This window comes from Crotalus tigris, unplaced genomic scaffold (genome assembly GCF_016545835.1).
Source record: "Crotalus tigris isolate CLP2741 ecotype Arizona unplaced genomic scaffold, ASM1654583v1 scf7180000017623.1712378, whole genome shotgun sequence".
NCBI classification, from domain to species: domain Eukaryota; kingdom Metazoa; phylum Chordata; class Lepidosauria; order Squamata; family Viperidae; genus Crotalus; species Crotalus tigris.
In genome coordinates, this window is record NW_024096518.1 from 727,087 (window position 1) to 746,513 (window position 19,427).

The following is a 19,427-nucleotide window of genomic DNA, read 5'->3' on the forward strand; positions in this document are numbered from 1 at the left end:
CCCCCATGAACCTTCAGTTAAGAAAGTGAAAGCAGAAACTGCTAATAAACTACAAACAAACGATAGCTTAGAGCTGCTCATTCCTGAGGAGTATTGGCAGAGTCTTTAGTGAGAAGGAATCCAACACACTTCCACCCCATTACTCCACAGATTGTGCAACTGAAATTGTGCCTGAAGCCCTGTTACCAAAACCAAAGTTGTACTCAATAATGTCCAAGGAGATGGAGGAGCTCTGAGCATACATAGATAAAAATTTAGTCAGGGATTTCATTCAACTGGCCAGGTCAAGGATGGCAGCCCCTGTGCTTTTCAAGAAAAAGAAGAATGGGTCCCTTAGGTTGTGTATCGATTATAGGAGGCTATAATTCGGTGGAAAATATGTACCCTTCCCTTTGATGAAAGACATGCTGGGGCATGTCTGAGTGAAAATCAGGGTAGGTGACAAATGGAAAACAGCATTCAATTGTCCCCTGGGTTCCTAGCATTCCAGGCAATGCCATTTGGACTGCAGTTGATAAATGAGGTTCTAAATGAGTACCTATATAAAGTGGTCCTGGTGTATTAGGATGATATACTGATTTACTAACACAAAGGAGGAACATGTGAAAATGGTCAGAAGAGTGCTGGAGAAACTACAGAGGACTCAGTTTTATGCAAAATTGTCCAAATGTGACTTCCATAAGTCCAGACTGGACTATCTGTGGTACAGAGTCTCAAGAGATGGCATGGAGATGGACCCCGGTAGAGTCTGAGCAATATCAGAATGAGAACCCTCATGAACAAGGAAGCTCAGAGTTTTCTCAGTTTTGCAAACTTTTACTGTCAGTTCATCCCCACATTTGCTCAAATAGCCCTATCCATCATGAATATGTTAAGATTAAGAGAGAAGTCAAGCCCAGGCACAGTCAGCTCCTGAGCTGGTCACTCAAATACCAAGCCTTGTTTGTGAAGCTGAAGCATCTTTTTGTTGCCAAGCCAGTCCTAAAGCATCCTGACCTGGACAAGCCCTTTGTGATATAAGTAGACACCAGTGATGTGGCCATAAGAGCAGTGCTGCTTCAGAAGAATGCAAAGGGAGAGCTACAACCATGTGCTTACATGTCTCACAAACTGTCTAAGATGGAGAGACAATGGGCTATCTGGAAAAAAGAAGCCTGCACAGTCCATTGGGCTCTCCTAATGTGGAGGCAATTCCTGGAAAACAGTAAGATTCCTTTCAAGATGTGGTTGAACCACAAGAACTTAGAAGCATTGAAGGCTCCCCAGAAGCTATCTCCCAAGCAGATCCAATGAGCCTAGTACTTCAATTGATACTATTTTACACTCCACTATATACCAAGGGGGGGGGAATTTACTGGCAGATGCCCTATCCTGGATGCCGTAGTACAACAGTGCCCGAGAGGAAGTCATCAATTCAATCATCCCTTCCAAGCAATTCAGTCATCCTTTCCAAGCTGCACTGGCCCTCACAAGACAGCAGAGAGCATAACAATTGCCACTAACCAAGGATCTGCCGTTGAAGGAAATGTGGCAAGAACCCCCCAAATCCTTTTACTGTGCCCCCCCCCCAAATCACAAGAATAAAATTCAGGAAAAGAAATACAGAAGTAACATTTTACTCATGAAACCCCTGGCTATTGTGAAAAGCAGAAATATTGAATCAGGCTGGTTACTCACAAAGAGAGCTCAATGGAGGTATTAGACAGATTAAAGATAAGGGGGTAAAATTAATTATATTTGTTTGACAGCATAAGGAAAGGAAGGCGATAATTACGACCCCTCATGAGCTTTTGCGAAACAAATAAAACCAATCAAATAACAAAACATACAAAGAGAACTTCTAAATTATGAAATGCTGTGAAAACTTGATAAAAATCCATGTACTCATTAAAGCAATAGATCAGCTGTCCTAAAAGTGTATGTTGTTCTGCTCTTCAATAAACAAGAACCTTCTTTCAAAAGCAGCCTCCATTTTTATTCCCGGCTTGGAACTGGAACTAGTTTTTCTTCCCACAGAAGCTTTGGCAGGAGATGAATGGTTCCAACAGCACAGAGATAAACTATCCTTGAAGGACAGTTTAGCATGGATGGGAAGTAAACTATATGTCCCAACCAGCCAGAGGACTCTAGTATTGTAGTGCAAGCACAATGTGAAAGCAGCAGAGCATTTCAGATTCGTAAAGACCCTTCACCTAGTTAAATAATTTTGGTGGCCACGTATGAAGAAAGAAATAGAAACCTACATGGTCAGCTGTCCCAATGTGTGCATTGATGAATAGGTTGCCTGGCAAGCCTCCAGAGCTGCTACAGACAATGGTCAACCCCAAGGCTCTCTGGAAGGAAATATCCATGACTTTGTTGCGGAGTTTCTGGAGAATGCTGGGAATACTGTAATTTGGATCACTACAGTCCTATTTTCTAAACAGGACTACTTTGTAGCTTATCCTAGGATTCCCTCTGCTTGATCCTTAGCTAGGCTTTTTGTGGAGCACCTGTACCAATCGCATGGCATTCCTAAATGCATTATTTTAGATCGGAGAGTGAAATTCACATTGAAGTTTTGGCATGAGCTCCTGAGCTTGCTGGGGTCCTCCTAGGGACTTAACTCCACCTATCATCCCCAAGTGAATGGATCCTGTAAATATACAAATGAAGTCCTGGGGCAATGCCTTCAATGTTATGTGAAATACCAGCAAGACAATTGGAGTGAACTTTTTACCTTCACTAAAATGGCATACAATAACTCAGTACACCATACTACTGGATTCACCATTTTTCAAGTGGCCACTGGGGTGGAATTTGCGCCTATTCCACAACTCCCTCAAGAGACCCCATCCACAAAGTCATTGGCTGAATGGATTGAGACTTTGAAAGCTTTTTGGCTCATAATGTGCAAGGTGCTAGAAGCAACAAGAGAAATGAAGAAGCAGGCTGAAAAGAAGAGAGCACCTCAGAAGGAATTTAGGATAGGGGAACAAAGTTCTTGCAGTTGAGACTGCCCTACAAGAAGCTGGGTCCTAAGTATATAGGTCCTTTCCCTATCACCTGGATTGTGAATCCAGTGGCAGTAGAACTGAAATTTCCAAAAGATCTTTACTGTAGTTTATTAAAACCCTTCCACAGCTTACCACTGAGACCAGCTATTGAGCCACTTCCCTCACATATAGGTGGAAGGAAAGAAACATTTTGAAGTCAAAGAGATCCTCGACTCCCAAATCCACAAGGGGAAATTACAGTATTTAATTTGTAAAAAAGGTTTCCCCTGACAGAGGGGGAGTGGATAACAGCAGTGAATGTCCATGCCCCTAGATTAATCCACAGGTTTCATGCCAGATATCTGGACTGACTATGATTTGGTAAAGTGGTACCGGGAGACTGTGGTGTAATAATGTCTGTGTGTATGTTTTCTTGTAGGATTAATCTTCTTTCTGGAGGGTCGGCATATCATGGGTCAGCTTGCTATGCAAACCCTGCTTGGAACCAGACATCAGCACAGGAGGGGGGACGGAAGGCATTGGAAGGCAAAGGAATGCAAGTTTCCGGGCTCAAAGAGACAGGGTTATTGCAAGGCACAGATCTGGGGAAGGCCACAATAAAATTTCTGCTGCACTGAAGGTTCCTAAGAACATAATGGCCTCCATAATTCTCAAAAGGGAAGATATCTGGCACAACCAGGACTCTTCCACGAGCTGGTCGCCTAGTCAAACTGAGCAATCAGGGAGAAGGGCCTTAATAAGAGAGATGACCAAGAACCCGATGGTCACTCTGACAGAACTCCAGAGATCCTGTGTGGAGATGGGACGAATTCCAGAAGGACAACCATCACTGCAGCCTTCACCAGTCTGGGCTTTATGGCAGAGTGGCTAGACAGAAAGCCTCTCCACAAAGCAAAATACATGAAAGCCTACTTAGAGTTTGCAAAAAAAGCACCTGAAGGAGGAACAAAATTCTCTGGTCTCATGAAACCAGGATTGAACAATTTGGCCTCAATTCTAAATGCTATGTCTGGAGGAAACCAGGCATCACTCATCATCTATCCCAGGGGTGCCCAATCTGTGGGCCGAGCCCACTATTGGACTGTGGCTTACTGGCCACCAGGCCGTAGAACAAGCTGACCAGTGCACGGACATGTGTGTGCACACTCACCCCCACTCACGCTAGTGCCGCTGCCACTATGCAAATGAGGTGCCGCCATGCAAATAGGGCACCATGCAATGAAAATGACATTGCACAGTGAAAATGGGGCAGTGCTAGCGCCCACGTAGCAAAAACAGGGCAGTGCTAGCAAGTGTCATGCGGGCGCTAGCACTGCCCTGTTTGAGTCACATGTGCTCACAACCCCATTTGTGTGCACGCACGTAAAATGCTTCCCCCTCCCTTTCCCTCCAGTCCGTCAACCAAGAAAGGTTAAAGATCTTTAATTTACCCAATATCATCCCAACAGTGAAGCATGGTGGTAGCAGCATCATGCTGTGGGGATGTTTTTCAGCAGGAGGAACTAGAAGACTGGTCAGGTTTGAGAAAAAGCTGCATGGAGCAAAATACAAGATAGCCTCAATGAAAACCTCAGGACCTCAGACTGGGCCGAATGTTCATTTTCCAACATGATAATGATCCTAAACACACAGCCAAGACAACACAGGAGTGGCTTAGGGACAACTCTGTGAATGTCCTAGAGTGGCCCAGCCAGAGCCCTGACTTGAACTCTATTGTACAGTTCTGGAGGGACCTGAAAATAGCTGTCCACTTACAGTCACCATCTAACCTGATTGACTTTGAAAGGATTTGCAAGGAAGAATGGCAGGAAATCCAACAGTCCAGGTGTGCAAAGCTTGTCACATCATACCCAAAAAGACTTGAAGCTGTAATTGCTGCCAAAGGTGCTTCAACGAAGTACTGAGTGAAGGGTCTGAGAACTCATTCCAATGTGATATTTTAGTTTTTTCTTTTTAATAAATTTAATTTATTAAATTTCTAAAATTCTGTTTTCATTTTGTTATTGTGGGGTTATTTAGTATAGATTAATGAGAAAAAAAATTAATTTCAACAACTGTAGAATCAGGCTGACAAAAGTGAAGGAGGTCAGAATACTTTCTGAATGCACTGTATATTACAGTATGTTTATTGTACTTAAGTGTTTATATAGTACAGAGTTCAAACTCTATTTATCCATGGGACAGTTTTAATTACCACCACAATGAAAAAAATGAATTAGCAAAGGATGGAATATATGTCTAATGCCTTTAAAATATTTCTGAATTGCAAGAAACTGAAGGTATAGGTTTGTGTTTCTTCCTTACTCACACACATCCCTTAGTGTTTCTAATCAGCAATAAATTAAATCAACCGGACATAATATTTAGCTTTTTCACTGACTGATTGAATTCAAGATTCTGTCTCATTACTAATTGAATAATAATAACCCTGTTTTTTAGTTTTAGTGGCAGCCGTTTCACCTATTTTGTTGAAATGTTAGTATAAACCAAAATCTGAATAAACTCAAAGTAACAAACACTTATAAGAAAATAGATATTGTTATTTATCAACCTTTTTATATACAAATTAATAATCACTTTAATAGGAAATCCAACTGTGATTATCATTATTATGCCTCTTGCATAATACTTTAAATTTAGTAAGTGTATGGAATCAATGCATTGATCGTGAGACATAATTCTGAAAAAAAATTACAAAAGCAAAAAAAATCTAATTGCAATTACTGATCATCTTAAATACAAGATGCTGTGGTACTTGACATTGATGGCTAACTCCCATTTACCTTTGGATAAGAGAAGGTGACCATTCTAAATAGTCTATGTTAGCAGCACACAGAACCAAATAAGAACATGAAGGAATGGGGCTAGCAGTGGATGAAACAAATACGTGTACACACACACACACACACATACATATATACCTGTCCCCTTATTTACAGTATCATAGGAGCATTAAGAGACACTGACTTCACCATTAAGAAAATACCTGTTTTCCTGCTATTAATATGATAAGAGTGATGATTTTTGATACTTAGTCAATAACAGATCTGGGGACTAAGAAAAAAAAATCACTAATATATAATGTTTATCCTTGCTTCCATATAATAATACTTTGGATCATGTTTCTAACATATAAGAAACATAGCACATAAGAAAGAAAAGGACCCAAAAGCAACATGAAACAAAACATCTAACACATAAAATAAGGATTACATTACCTGAATCTAACATGTTCAATAGTATCATATGTGAGTTTGCTGCTGATATTCTGGCTATGAGGATTTCCTAGATTAAAAAAAAAAACAATGATTCATGAAAACACACTTCATTCTTTGTGAAATTAGTCTAAATTTTAATCCCTATATTTTTACACTTAATTAATTTTTATATTTATCCTCGTTTCCTCTCCAGGAGGGAACACTTCCTCCTCTGTTCTTCCTCAGAACAATCCTATATAATGAGTTTCTCCAACCCATAGCCAGAGATTGTTGAGGGTAGACTGGAACTTCATTCTTTTTCATATAAAAATGTTGTAAAATCCAGCACAACCATATAATAAAGAGATAGTAAATTATATCATCCTATTGAAACTGTTATCTTCTTTCATTATACCAATATTAGTATGACCTTCTAAAATCCTGAATTCTAACTCTTTCCAATATTAGAAAATGCCTTAAGGATAAAGCAGAACCTATCCCCTTCTTTCCAGTGTGAAATATGATTGTAATGCTTTTCAAAATCAGAAACTCGTAATATGAAATTCTTCAATAGTACTATGCAGAACATCATTATTTCTCCTATAAACATTCTCTAACAAATTATTATGGCAGGAAGGGTATAGTTGAGCTTTCTTTCTTTTTTTCATTTCCCCTCCACAACTGCAGATCCTACTACAGCAGACATGTCAAACAGAAGGCCCACGGGCTGGATGCCGCCCAATATGTGGTTCCGTCCAGCCCAGGGATCTGCTCTGGAAAGAGCGAAGGACCGACCTGCTGCACCATGGACTGACCCAGGCCAACTGGGCGCTGATCTACAACCTGGCTGCGTCCATCAAAGCCAGAACGTGCTCAGCATTAAATCCACGGGGCAGCCCTGCCCTGCCTCCTGGGTGCACATGCAAACGGAGTCTGGCATCCCTGCTGGCTGTCTTGCCCTGCAGGCTGACTTCACCAGGATGCCGTCTCCTGTGCGCACAACAGGGGGATGGAGCAGAGGTGGCGAAGCAGCTTCAGTGGATTTTAGGCTGAGCGCATTCTGGCTTTGATGGATGCAACCAGGTTATAGATCAGCGCCACACCCCCCCCCAGCACCTCCAGCCTCACAGCCACAAGGCTTTCCTTTATTTTAATTGAAAAGTTTTACAAAAAATTACAAAATATATCCCAAACCCACCCCCTACCCCCCTACCCCACTTCCCAGAGCTGAATACAGGGTAATAAATATAATAATCATAATCTAGCTAACATTAACCAACTATATAGATAAACAAATATAATGCACTTTAACTCTCTTTTACATAAAATTTCCACTGTACTAAATTATTAATAATAATAGTAATAATAATAATAATAATATTCTAAAATTTATTCATAAAATAAATGGAACTTTTTAGTCCCATATTTATTCTGAATATAATCTATCCATTTTCTCCAAACCGAAATGTATCTTTCTTGTGAATAATCCTTCAAATAAGCAGAAATCTTAGCCATTTCTGCTAAGTTTGACACTTTAAGCGTCCATTCCTCTATAGTAGGCAAACTTTCCTTCTTCCAATATTGCCCTACCAGCAGGCTTGCTGCTGTTATTAAATTCAACATCTAATTAATTTCTTTAGCATCAACATCTACTATAATACCCAACAAAAATAGTTGAGGAGTAAACTTTATCTTTCTTTTAAAAATATTCTGAATGTTCCACCAAATTTTAATCCAAAAAGCTTTTACATTTCTACAAGTCCACCAAATATGAAAATAAGTTGCATCCAAACTACCACATCTCCAACATTTGGGCTGCAAGTTAGGATACATACAACACAACTTTTGGGGATCCAAATGCCACCTATAAAACATTTTATAAAAATTTTCTCTCAATCTTTGAGCTTGAGTAAATTTTACATTTCTAACCTAAATTATCTCCCATGTGTCCAATAGAATCGGCTCTTGAATATTTTGTGCCCATTTTACCATACAATCTTTAACTAGTTCTGTTTCAGAGTCAAATTCTATTAAGACATTATAAATTCTCTTTATATGAACTCAAGTTTGATCTTTAATCTGTTTTATCAAATTTGCATCCTCTAAAGCAGTGGTTCTCAACCTTTTTAATGCCGCAATCCCCAACCGGTCGTACGTCAAGGACTACTCAACCGGTCGTAAGTCGAGGACTACTCAACTGGTGCAGCACCGTTTGCAGAATGGGACTTTTGGCGGGCTCAGCAGGGCAGAGACAGCCTGGACAATTCCTATTGGCTTTTGAAAGTCAATACAAAAGCCAATAGAATAAAAGGGAGTAGCACAGCTACAGAAAAGGGGGGAAAATGATGGACTGAGTTGTTTGGCGACCCCCGTGAAATGGTCGTTTGACCCCAAATGGGGTCCCGACCCACAGGTTGAGAACCACTGCTCTAAAGTAATACCAATCTTTTGATCTAAACTCCACCTAGCTAACAATTGATTATATTGAAACCAAGAGTGTACAATATTTTCTTGCTTCAACTCAGCTAGAGATTTTAATTGCCAGTCCTTCCCTTCCAAACTAAGTAATTTCTTATAAGAAATCCTATCCAAATTCACTCCTCTAGATACCCCCTCTGTCACGTGTCCAGGAATCCTCCAAATTGGAATTTTATAATTTAACCTATAATAATACTTCTTCCAGACACGTAATAAAGCATTTCTTAAAATATGAGATTTAAAAACCTGATCTACTTTTTTATTATAAATTAAGTATGCATGCCATCCATATAATAAATCCCATCCCTCAAGAAGAAGTATATTTTTATTTGTTAAATTAAGCCAGTTGCTAATCAGAGTTAAAGCCACTGCATCATAATACAATTTTAAATTAGGTGCCAAGGGCTCCTCTTTCCCGTGCATCTTGTATAATCAATACAAGGCTTTCACTGGCACAGACCTCCCCCACAAGTGGGATAGCAAGACCGGCAGCAACATGGCAGCGCTGGCAATCTCTCCCCCTCCCATCACACCTTCCTGAGCATGAAGGAAGGAAAGAGACAAGAAGGAAGGAAGTGTAGCAGAGAGGGGAGTTGGGGAGGCATCGGCGCTAGCTGGGATCGGCGCTGGTTAGGAGGCTTTGCCAGAGCTCTGTGGATTCGGCAGAGAGGTCAGGAGTGGTAGCTGGCAGCGGGGCGGGGCTCCTGGGGAAGGATTTTTTTAAACAATTTTATTAGTTTTCCATTTTACACCAACAAGGCTTAAGAACCAACGTGGAGATAGGGTTATCAATTAAAAACAATAACATTATAAGTATGCAGCTCATAAATATTCCTTAAAATTCCCCTCTCTATCTATTTAGGATATTATAATCAAATTAATACATTTCTAAAAACAAATTCATACATATAAATTCCATTAGTGAATAAAAATTTTCAACAACTCATTATCTATCCCATAAAATCCTATTTTACATATTATTAATTTTTCAAATATTTAAACTAAAACTAACACACTCTCTCTATTTAGGATAATATATTCAAATTAGTACATTTCTAAAACAAGTACATTCATTAATATATCACTAACTATAGATTCCATTAATCAATAAAAATTAATCAATAAAAAATTTAACAGCTCAATATCTATCCCATGAGATCCTGTTTTATGTTTTGTTAATTTTTCAAAAGTTTAAACTTAAATTGACATATTTATTTACTATTCAGGTACCCCAAGTTTCTCTTGTTTAAACATGTTATTTCCATAACTAAATTCTTACATCTCTCAACTATATTCTATTCTTATTCAATAATTCTCCAATTATTAATTTCATCTCTTCCATTATTTCCATCTTTTTTTCTCATTATACCACCCCTCATATTAAAAACACATAAAAAAAGAAAAAAGAAAAATAACACAAAGGGAAAGGAATATCAATAAACCAAGGAGACAAAATAAGGGACAAAAAAAGAAAGGAAAAGAAAAAAGGGAGAAGAAAAAATAAAACAAAAAGGATAAATAATAATAATAATGATAATGATAGTAATAATCTATCATTCCAAAAAACATATTCTTTATTATATTTCAATATTAAATTCTAAATCTTTTCGTCATGACCTCCCTTTTAGCAAAATCCATATCCAAATCAATCCAAGTCACTATAAATCCTTTACTACCCATCACTGTAATCTTAAATTCGATATTTATATCTTATTCTGGGTTTCTTTCTATTCCAAATGGGTTTCCATAATAAAGTCTCTAGTTCCTCAAATAGATCACCCATTATCTCTTGCCATGATGTGTGCACCAAAAATGAGTCTCCCACTATCCATTTTATTAAACTGATATAAAAGTTGTAGTTGTTCTCAATCACTCGTAGCTGAACGTCGTTTCCCATCTTTTTTAAAGTTGCATAAAGTTTAACTGACATCATTTTCTTTTTATATAAATATTTTATTGAGTTTTATAAAGGTAATAGAGAGGTTATAAAGGTCAAAAAGGATAAGACAACAGGAAATATACAAAAAGGATAAGACAACAGGAAATATACAAAAAGGTTAGACCGGTGGAAAGGGGTAACACAAAAGTGGGATTAATCCCACAAAATAACATCGCTTCAGCAAGTCTACCAGTCCAGGTTTACATATTAAACCTTAATAATTATTATTAAACAACTTTCCATATAATCATGTAAATAACAAATTAGTCAATAAATCTCATTCATTTCACTACTTAACAATACTTGGTATTAATTAATTATAATCACTTTAAAATAATAATATATTACATATTAATTATAGTTTACCATATTATTTAAGATCACAAATATACGAAGAGGAAGAAGAAGAAATAAGAACAAGTTCATACAAATAATCATGGAATATAAATACAAATTATCAATTATCTCTTTAAATTTCACAACCTTTTCTCACTCTAGAGTGCTTCTAACCAATAATAAAAATTTTCCCCATGTTTTAAAGTAAATTGTGTCTTCTTTCTCTTTCATTTCTAAAGTCAGTCTATCCATTTCTGCATATTCGAGTATTTTTGTTATTATAACCTGGTCAGATGGTAAATTTTCATTTTTCCAAAATTGAGCAAATATTATTCATGCGGCTATCAGCACATGCAATATTAAGTACTCATTCTCTTTTCCATAATTCAAACCTAATATTCCTAACAAACAGAGTTCTGGTTTAAATTCTATCTGTATTTTAATCATCTCTTCTAGCCACATATGGATCTTAAACCAAAACTTTTTAACATTAGGACATATCCACTAGAGATGGTAATAAATGCCTGGTTATTGTTTATATTTCCAACACATATTTGATACATTTTTAAACATTTTCTCTAATCTAACTGGTGTCGTGTGCCATCTATAAAACATTTTATATAAGTTTTCCTTATATGCAGCTGCTTTAGTAAATTTAATATTTCGGTCCCATAGTTTTTGCCAATCTTCTAAATCTATAGAATAACCAAAATTCTTTGCCCACACTATCATTGTTTCTTTCACTTGTTCTTCTTCCATCTTCCAGTTTAGCAAGAATTTATAAAGTTTCTTAATCAGATTTTCATCTGTTTTCAAAAGTATTTTATCTAGTGGTGTCTGTTCTTTGTAAAATCCCATTACTTTTACATCTTTTTCATATCTTGTTTGAATTTGCAAGTATGACCACCATGTTAAATCAATGCCAGTTTGTTGAAGTTCTTGCCTATCTTTAAGTTTTCCTTCTTTATCTAAAATGTCTTTATAGGCCACAAGTTTGTCATAGCTAATTAAAGTCAGATACGCAAATGCTTTCTTTGTGGAAAGCCACTCAGGTATTTTCATATAAATTTTCTTTTTAACTATCTCCCACTCTGAAAGTAATACATTCCTTATGGCATGAGTTTGGAAGTATTTATGTACTTTGTTTTTCTCGTACCAAAGGAAAGCATGCCAACCCAATTGTAAATCATGCCCCTCTAAGTAAAGAAGTTGTTTATTTCTCAGTGTGATCCATTCTTTAAGCCACAACAAAATAGTGGCTTGGTAATAAAGTCTCCAGTCTGGGAGCTCAAAGCCCCCTCTGTCTTTAGATTCTTATAGCAGTTTAATTTTGATTCTTGCTTTTTTCCCTTGCCATATAAATCTCATTATTGTTGCATTTAAGTCATCAAAAAATTTCTGGCTTAGTTTAACAGGAACCGTCTGAAATAAAAATAACAATTTAGGTAGGATATTCATCTTAATAGTTGCTATCCTTCCTAGTAATGATAATTGAAATTTTTTCTACTTCTTCAAATCCATTTTTATTTGATTCAATAATCTTCCATAGTTATCTTCTTTTATTGTTATACATTTTGATGTTAAATAAATACCTAAGTATTTAACTTTTTTAACTATCTGGAGATTTGTTTTTTCCACAAATTGTCTGAAATGGTGTAGGGTTTCCTGCCCGAGCAGGGGGTTGGACTAGATGACCTCCAAGGTCCCTTCCAACTTTACTACTATTATACTATACTATTTCTGTTTTTCTGTTAAATTTCTTGTAAGTACTTTAGTCTTTTCCCTATTTATTTTCAACTCAGCCACTTCTCCAAATTCCTCTATTTTCTGCAATAATTTAGTGACTGTTTCCAAAGGCTCCTCCAAGATAAAAGCCAAATCATCTGCAAAAGCTTGTAATTTATATTTCTGATCTTTTATCTCCAGTCCTTTGATCTCCCCATCTTGCCTAATATTCCTGGCCAACACTTCCAGTGTAAGAAAAAAATAACAAGGGAGACAGTGGACATCCCTGTCTTGTACCCATCCTAATCTCAAAATTATCTCTATATATCTCCATTTATAAGTATCTTTGCTGATTGTTCATTGTAGACTGCTTGAATTGCTTTTATAAAATTTTCACCGAAGTCCATCACTTGCAATTGATGAAACATAAATTGCCAGTTAAGATTATCAAAAGCTTTTTGTGCATCCAAAAATATTAATGCCATTTGTTTCCCTGGATGTTTTTCATAGTATTCTAACACATTTAAAATAATTCTTAAGTTATTCTTTATCTGTCTTTTAGGCAAAAAGCCATTTTGATCTGAATGAATAAATTCATTCAAAAATTTCTTCATTCTTTCCGCTATTATTGCTGTAAATATTTTGTAGTCCACATTTAATAGTGATATTGGCCTATAGTTTTTAATTTGTGTGAGATCAGTATCATCTTTGGGAATCAGATAAATGTTAGCTTCTATCCAGGATTTTGGTATTTTTATCCCCAAAAAAGTTTCATTACAAAGGTCTTTCAGTATCGGACTTATTATATCTTGTAAAGCTACATAAAATTCCGCTGGTAAACCATCAGGTCCTGGAGATTTATCTCTTTCTTTTTGTCTTTTTATAGCCTTAGTAATTTCCATCATTGTTATTTTCTCGTTCAACATATGTTGCATTTTCTCTGGTATCTTTGGAAGGTTTGCTTTTCTTAGGTATTCCTGTATTGCCTCCTTGGAAACCACCTCCGCCTTATAAAGTGTCTCATAGTAAGGTTTAGCAATTTTTTTCAACGCATCATTATGACAATGTATTTCGCCTTTTGAGTCTTGCAAATTACTTATCAATTTTTTTCTCTTTCTTTTTTCAGTCTATATGCAAGCCATCTTCCTGGTTTATTGGCATTTTCAAAGAAATTCTGTTTTGAATATTTTATCTGTTGTGCCCTTGTTTCCATCTCCAATAAATTTAGTTTGTGTTTTATTAATTCCATTTCTGTCTTAAGCTTCTTCTTTTGTGGATCATTTTGTAACTCAAGTTCTAAATTCCTAAATTGTCCTTTCAATTTATGTCTGTCTCTTTTCTTTATTCTTTTTTGCAAGGTACGTTATAGCCAAGCCTCTAAAATACGATTTTGCAGTGTCCCAAAGATTTTGAATCGAAGTTTCTTCTTTTTTATTTATTTGAAAAAAGATTTTCATTTCTTTCGTTGCCAATTGTAAAAATTCTTTTTCTTTTAGTATTGATTTATTCAATGACCATCTTATTTTTTTCCTAGTTTCTTTCAAAGTCATTTTAATTGGATTATGATCAGCCCAAATATTGGGTTCAATTTCCACCTCTAATATCATAGTCTTTAAATCATATGAGGTCCATATCATGTCAATTCTTGACCAGGATTTATGCCTATTTGAGTAAAATGTATATTGTTTTTTCTCTGGATTCATTTCTCTCCATATGTCTTGTATACACAATTCATCTTTCATCTTTAAAAAAGACTTAGGTAGGGTATTTTCCCCTTTTTTCCCTTGTTTATAGCTTTTATAATCCCGTATTGCATCAACTATTACATTAAAATCACCAAGTATGCAAAGATTTTGATAATTTAACTCCACTAATTTATCATATAATTGCTGAAGGGGCGTTGTCTTACCTGAACACCTTTTCTCAGCCCGGAGATGGATAATCCACCAATGGGTTTAGACTGTGTTCCTGCCCAATCAGATCAAGTCAGCCAAAGTTGCCACGCCTCTCCTGGGCTAGAGGATCCCAGTTCTTGACGCAGGCGAAGCCATGACTGACAGCAAGACATGTTGGCTCATAATTCTAGCCCTAGGCCTAAATAACCTACCAGGGCCAGAGTGGATTATCCATCTCCGTGCTGAGAAAAAGCGTTCAGGTAAGACAATGCCCCTTCTCCAGCACTGGAGATAGATAATCCACCAATGGGACATACCAAAACCTATTGTCCTTGAGGGAGGGAATCAGGCCTGCCCAGTGTGGCACTTTGAGCTAGTACCTGCTAAAGAACTCTCCTGCCAAAGGAAGCCTCTGCCGAAGCGAACTTGACGATTTTGTAATGTCTAATGAAGGGTGACAGAGATGACTATGTGGCTGCTCTGCAAACATCTTCAATGGACGCTTGAGTGTCCCAGGCCGTGGAAGTAGCTGCGCTATGGGTGAAATGGGCCGTAATGCGCCCTGGAACCAGCACTGAATCCACCCAATACAACTCTGCAATATAAGTCCTAATCCACCTGCCAATCGATAGAAAGGCCCTTGCTAAACCTCTCTCTTTAAACTAAGGGAGGTGGTGGGGAATTGGAAGGAAGGAACAGCAATCCTAACCCAGTGCTGAGCCCAGCACTGTTCAGGAAAACTGATAAATGGCAACAATGGAAAATCCACCAATGGAGACTATACCTGCCTAAGAGCCAAACTTGCACGTCTGTCCTGGGCAAGATCAAGTTGAGAACTGGGATCCTCTAGCCCAGGAGAGGCGTGGCAACTTTGGCTGACTTGATCTGATTGGGCAGGAACACAGTCTAAACCCATTGGTGGATTATCCATCTCCAGTGTTGGACAAAGAACTGATCTTGTTTCTCATTGGGAGCATATATTGAGACCTTCAAAATTTGTTTTTGATCCCATGTAATTTCCACCATGAGTATTCTCCCTTCTTCGTCAAGATAAATTTGTTTTGGATTCATCTTTTCTTTTATATAAAATGCTATTCCTCTTTTCTTTTGCTGTGCTAAAGAAAAATAAAGTTTACCTATCTTTGGTTGTTCTAAAATTTTTGAATGCTGTCTTTTGATATGTGTCTCCTGAAGACAGATTATGTCCATTTTCAATTTTTGTAGTCTATTAAATATTTTACTTCTTTTTGATGGGGAGTTAAGACCATTTATGTTTATTGAAAAAATTCCAATCTCTTCCATAGTTTCAATTATATCTAGATTTCAATCTTCTAGGAGAAGTGATCTGTCTCTGATCTTTTGGTCTTACATCTTCCTCTGTTTGCGTCTTTTTTTATTCTCCCTCCTCTGATTGTTTTGGTGCTCCTGCACCCATTGTCTCTTCTGTTTTCTTGGATTCGGCATCGCCTTTTTCTAAAAAGGCTCTGTGGTTGTTAAAAAATTCCTCAGCTTGAAATGGAGTATCTATTCTATATCTTTTCGAGTCCCAGAAGATTAATAATCCCTCTGGGACCAGCCATCTAAAGTTCACTCCCTTATTAAAGAGTTTCCTCGTTAAAAATTGGTATTCTCCTCAGGCTTCTCTTACCCTTCTTGGAATCTGTTTAAGAACTACAAGTTCTTTATCTTTATATTTCACTGGTTGATCTCTTGTTCCTCTCAAGATCTCATCCTGTATAAATCTTTTAAGAAATCTTACATGAACCTCCTGGGAACTCTATTTCTTCTTGCATAGCTCGAATTCATTCTAAAAACCTGATGTATTTCTCTTTTCATTAAATCCTTTTCCATTCCAAGCAATTCCTCTAATAATTCACATCACCTCCAACAAGTTCTCATCTTTCTCTTCTACAATATTTTGAAATCTTAGAAAGTGTGAAGCATTATCCATCTCCATCACGGCCAAGCTGTCCTCTAATCCTGCATTCACTTATGCCAATCTCTGATTTTCCTCTTGTGACGCATCAATTTTCTGATCAACTACCACTGCCTTATCTTCTATTTTTTGCGTTCTATTTTGAGTGTCTAGCATCGCCTGCTGAAAATTTTCCAATTTTTTTATTGAAAAGTTTTACAAAAGTTTACAACAAAACAACCCCAACCCCCCACCCCCTCCCACACTTCCCAGAGCTGAATACAGAGTTATAAATATGACAATCATAATCTAAATAACATTAACCAACTATATAAAAACCAAATCCATAATACACTTTAATTCCCTTTTAAGATAAAATAAACAAATTCTAAATAAGCATAACATAAATTAATATCCTAATTCTTAAACAATACGATATAATAAAAAATTCCACTATAATAAACTATTGATAACAACAAAACAACAATAATAATAATAATAATAATAATGATACTTATTATTCAAAAAGTAAATGAAACTTTTTATTCCCATATTTATTTTGAATATAGTCTATCTATCTTCTCCAAACTGAAATATATCTTTCCTGTGAATGGTCCTTCAAATAAGCAGAATTTTTTGCCATTTCTGCTAAATTAGACACCTTAAGAGTCCATTCTTCCATAGTGGGCAAATAATCTTTCTTCCAATATTGCCCGGCCAATAATCTTGCAGCTGTTATAAGATTCAATATCAAATTAATTTCTTTAACATCACAATCTTCAATAACTCCTAACAGAAATAATTGTGGTGTAAACTTTATCTTTCTCTTTAAAATCTTTTGAATGTTCCACCAAATCTTAATCCAAAAAGCTTTTATATTTCTACAAGTCCACCAAATATGAAAATAAGTTGCATCTAAACTACCACATCTCCAACATTTGGGCTGTAGATTAGGATACATATAAGACAACTTTTGTCGGTCCAGATGCTACTTATAAAACATTTTATAAAAATTTTCTCTTAAATTTTAAGCTTGAGTAAATTTTACATTTCTAACCCAAATTGTCTCCCATGTATCCAATATAATTGGTTCTTGAATATTTTGAGCCCATTTTACCATACAGTCTTTAACTAACTCCATTTCAGAATCCGGTTCTATTAAAACATTATAAACTCTCTTTATATGTGCTCAATTTTGATCTTTAATCTGTTTTATCAAATTCACATCCTCTAAGGAAATACCAACCTTTTGATCTAAATTCCACCTAACTAACAATTGGTTATATTGAAACCAAGAGAGTACAATATTTTCTTGTTTCAACTCAACTAAAGATTTTAATTGCCAATCCTTCCCTACCAAATTAAGCAATTCCTTATAAGAGATCATATCCAAAGAAAATTTTCCAATTTTTGATCCATTTTAAGATCGATTTTCAAATCTTCGTGAGTTTTTTCCAGATCTTTTTTCAAATCAGCGATATTTTTAGATTGAGCAGAAATTGCCTGGAGGATTGCTTGAGTGCCAGTCAATTGAGGGTCTTGTTGTAGAAAAGTGGTAATTGATTTCTGAATAGCTGGACTCACCGAAGTAGAAGCGGAGCTGAGGAAACCTTCCTCACCCCTTTGGCTAAATTTGAAGAACTCATCTTCTAATTATTATATTTATTTGTAATCCACCGAAAAGCCTGATGGCTAATTATAATCCACCAAATAGCCCAATGGCCACTTATAATATGAGCCAGCAGTGTGCTGCAGCTGCCAAAAAGGCCAACACAGTGCTAGGCTGCATTAACAGAGGGATAGAATCAAGATCACGTGAAGTATTAATACCACTCTTCAATGCCTTGGTAAGGCCACACTTGGAATACTGCATCCAGTTTTGGTCACCACGATGTAAAAAAGATGTTGAGACTCTAGAAAGAGTACAGAGAAGAGCAACAAAGATGATTAGGGGACTGGAGGCTAAAACATATAAGGAACGGTTGCTAGAATTGGGTATGTCTAGTTTAACGAAGAGAAGGACAAGGGGGAACATGATAGCAGTATTCCAATATCTCAGGGGCTGCCATAAAGAAGAGGGAATTAAGCTATTTTCCAAAGCACCTGAAGGCAGGACAAGAAGCAACGGGTGGAAACTAATCAAGGAGAGAAGCAACCTAGAACTAAGGAGAAACTTCCTGACAGTGAGAACAATTAATCAGTGGAACAGCTTGCCTCCAGAAGCAGTAAATGCTCCAACACTGGAAGTTTTTAAGAAGAGACTGGACAGCCACTTGTCCGAAATGGTATAGGGTTTCCTGCCCGAGCAGGGGGTTGGACTAGATGACCTCCAAGGTCCCTTCCAACTTTACTACTACTATTATTATTATTATTATTACCAGGAGACAAGGCCAAGCATGATATAAAAGGGAAAAAAATATCCAAATCCTTTGAGGGAATAGAAGTAATAAAAAAACTCTCAAAAACCATCCACAAAGGGAACAAAAATAGGCAAAAAAAAATAAGAGTAGAAAAAAAAATGTTGGGAGACAAAGAAGTAAAGCGAAAAACAAAAACCCGCCAACAATAAGTCAATCTGTAAAAAGGGGAGAAAAGAAAAAAATAAACCAGCTCTCAGAAAGAAGGTAGGAGACTTCAAATAAACAGCCAAAAAATAAAAGTAAAAATAAAATTAAAAGTTGTCAGAAAAAATGAATAAAGTCCAAATTATAATCCAATCAAACTTTAATTCCAGAAAAAGCAAAGACAAGATTTTCCTTCTTCCCTTGTATTTTCTTTTGTTATGAGAAATATACAGCTAGCCAGGCCATCAGACAGAAAGCTGAACAGTCTCTCACAGTAACCTCTAAACCAGTGGTTCTCAACCTTTTTAATGCCACGACCCCCAACCGGTCATACGTCGAGGACTACTCAACCAGTCGTAAGTCGAGGACTACTCAACTGGTG

At 36.7% G+C, this 19,427-nt stretch overlaps 1 protein-coding gene across 3 annotated transcripts in view; it reads right to left on the reverse strand.

Moving 5' to 3' along the window:
• MOCOS (molybdenum cofactor sulfurase) overlaps positions 1-19,427 on the reverse strand; it is a 252,233-nt gene that overhangs the window by 175,944 nt on the left and 56,862 nt on the right. For all 3 annotated transcript variants that reach the window (XM_039332021.1, XM_039332031.1, XM_039332014.1), the window contains one exon: positions 6,215-6,281. In XM_039332021.1, coding sequence (XP_039187955.1) covers positions 6,215-6,281 — 67 coding nt within the window. The remainder of the gene's footprint in view (positions 1-6,214; positions 6,282-19,427) is intronic.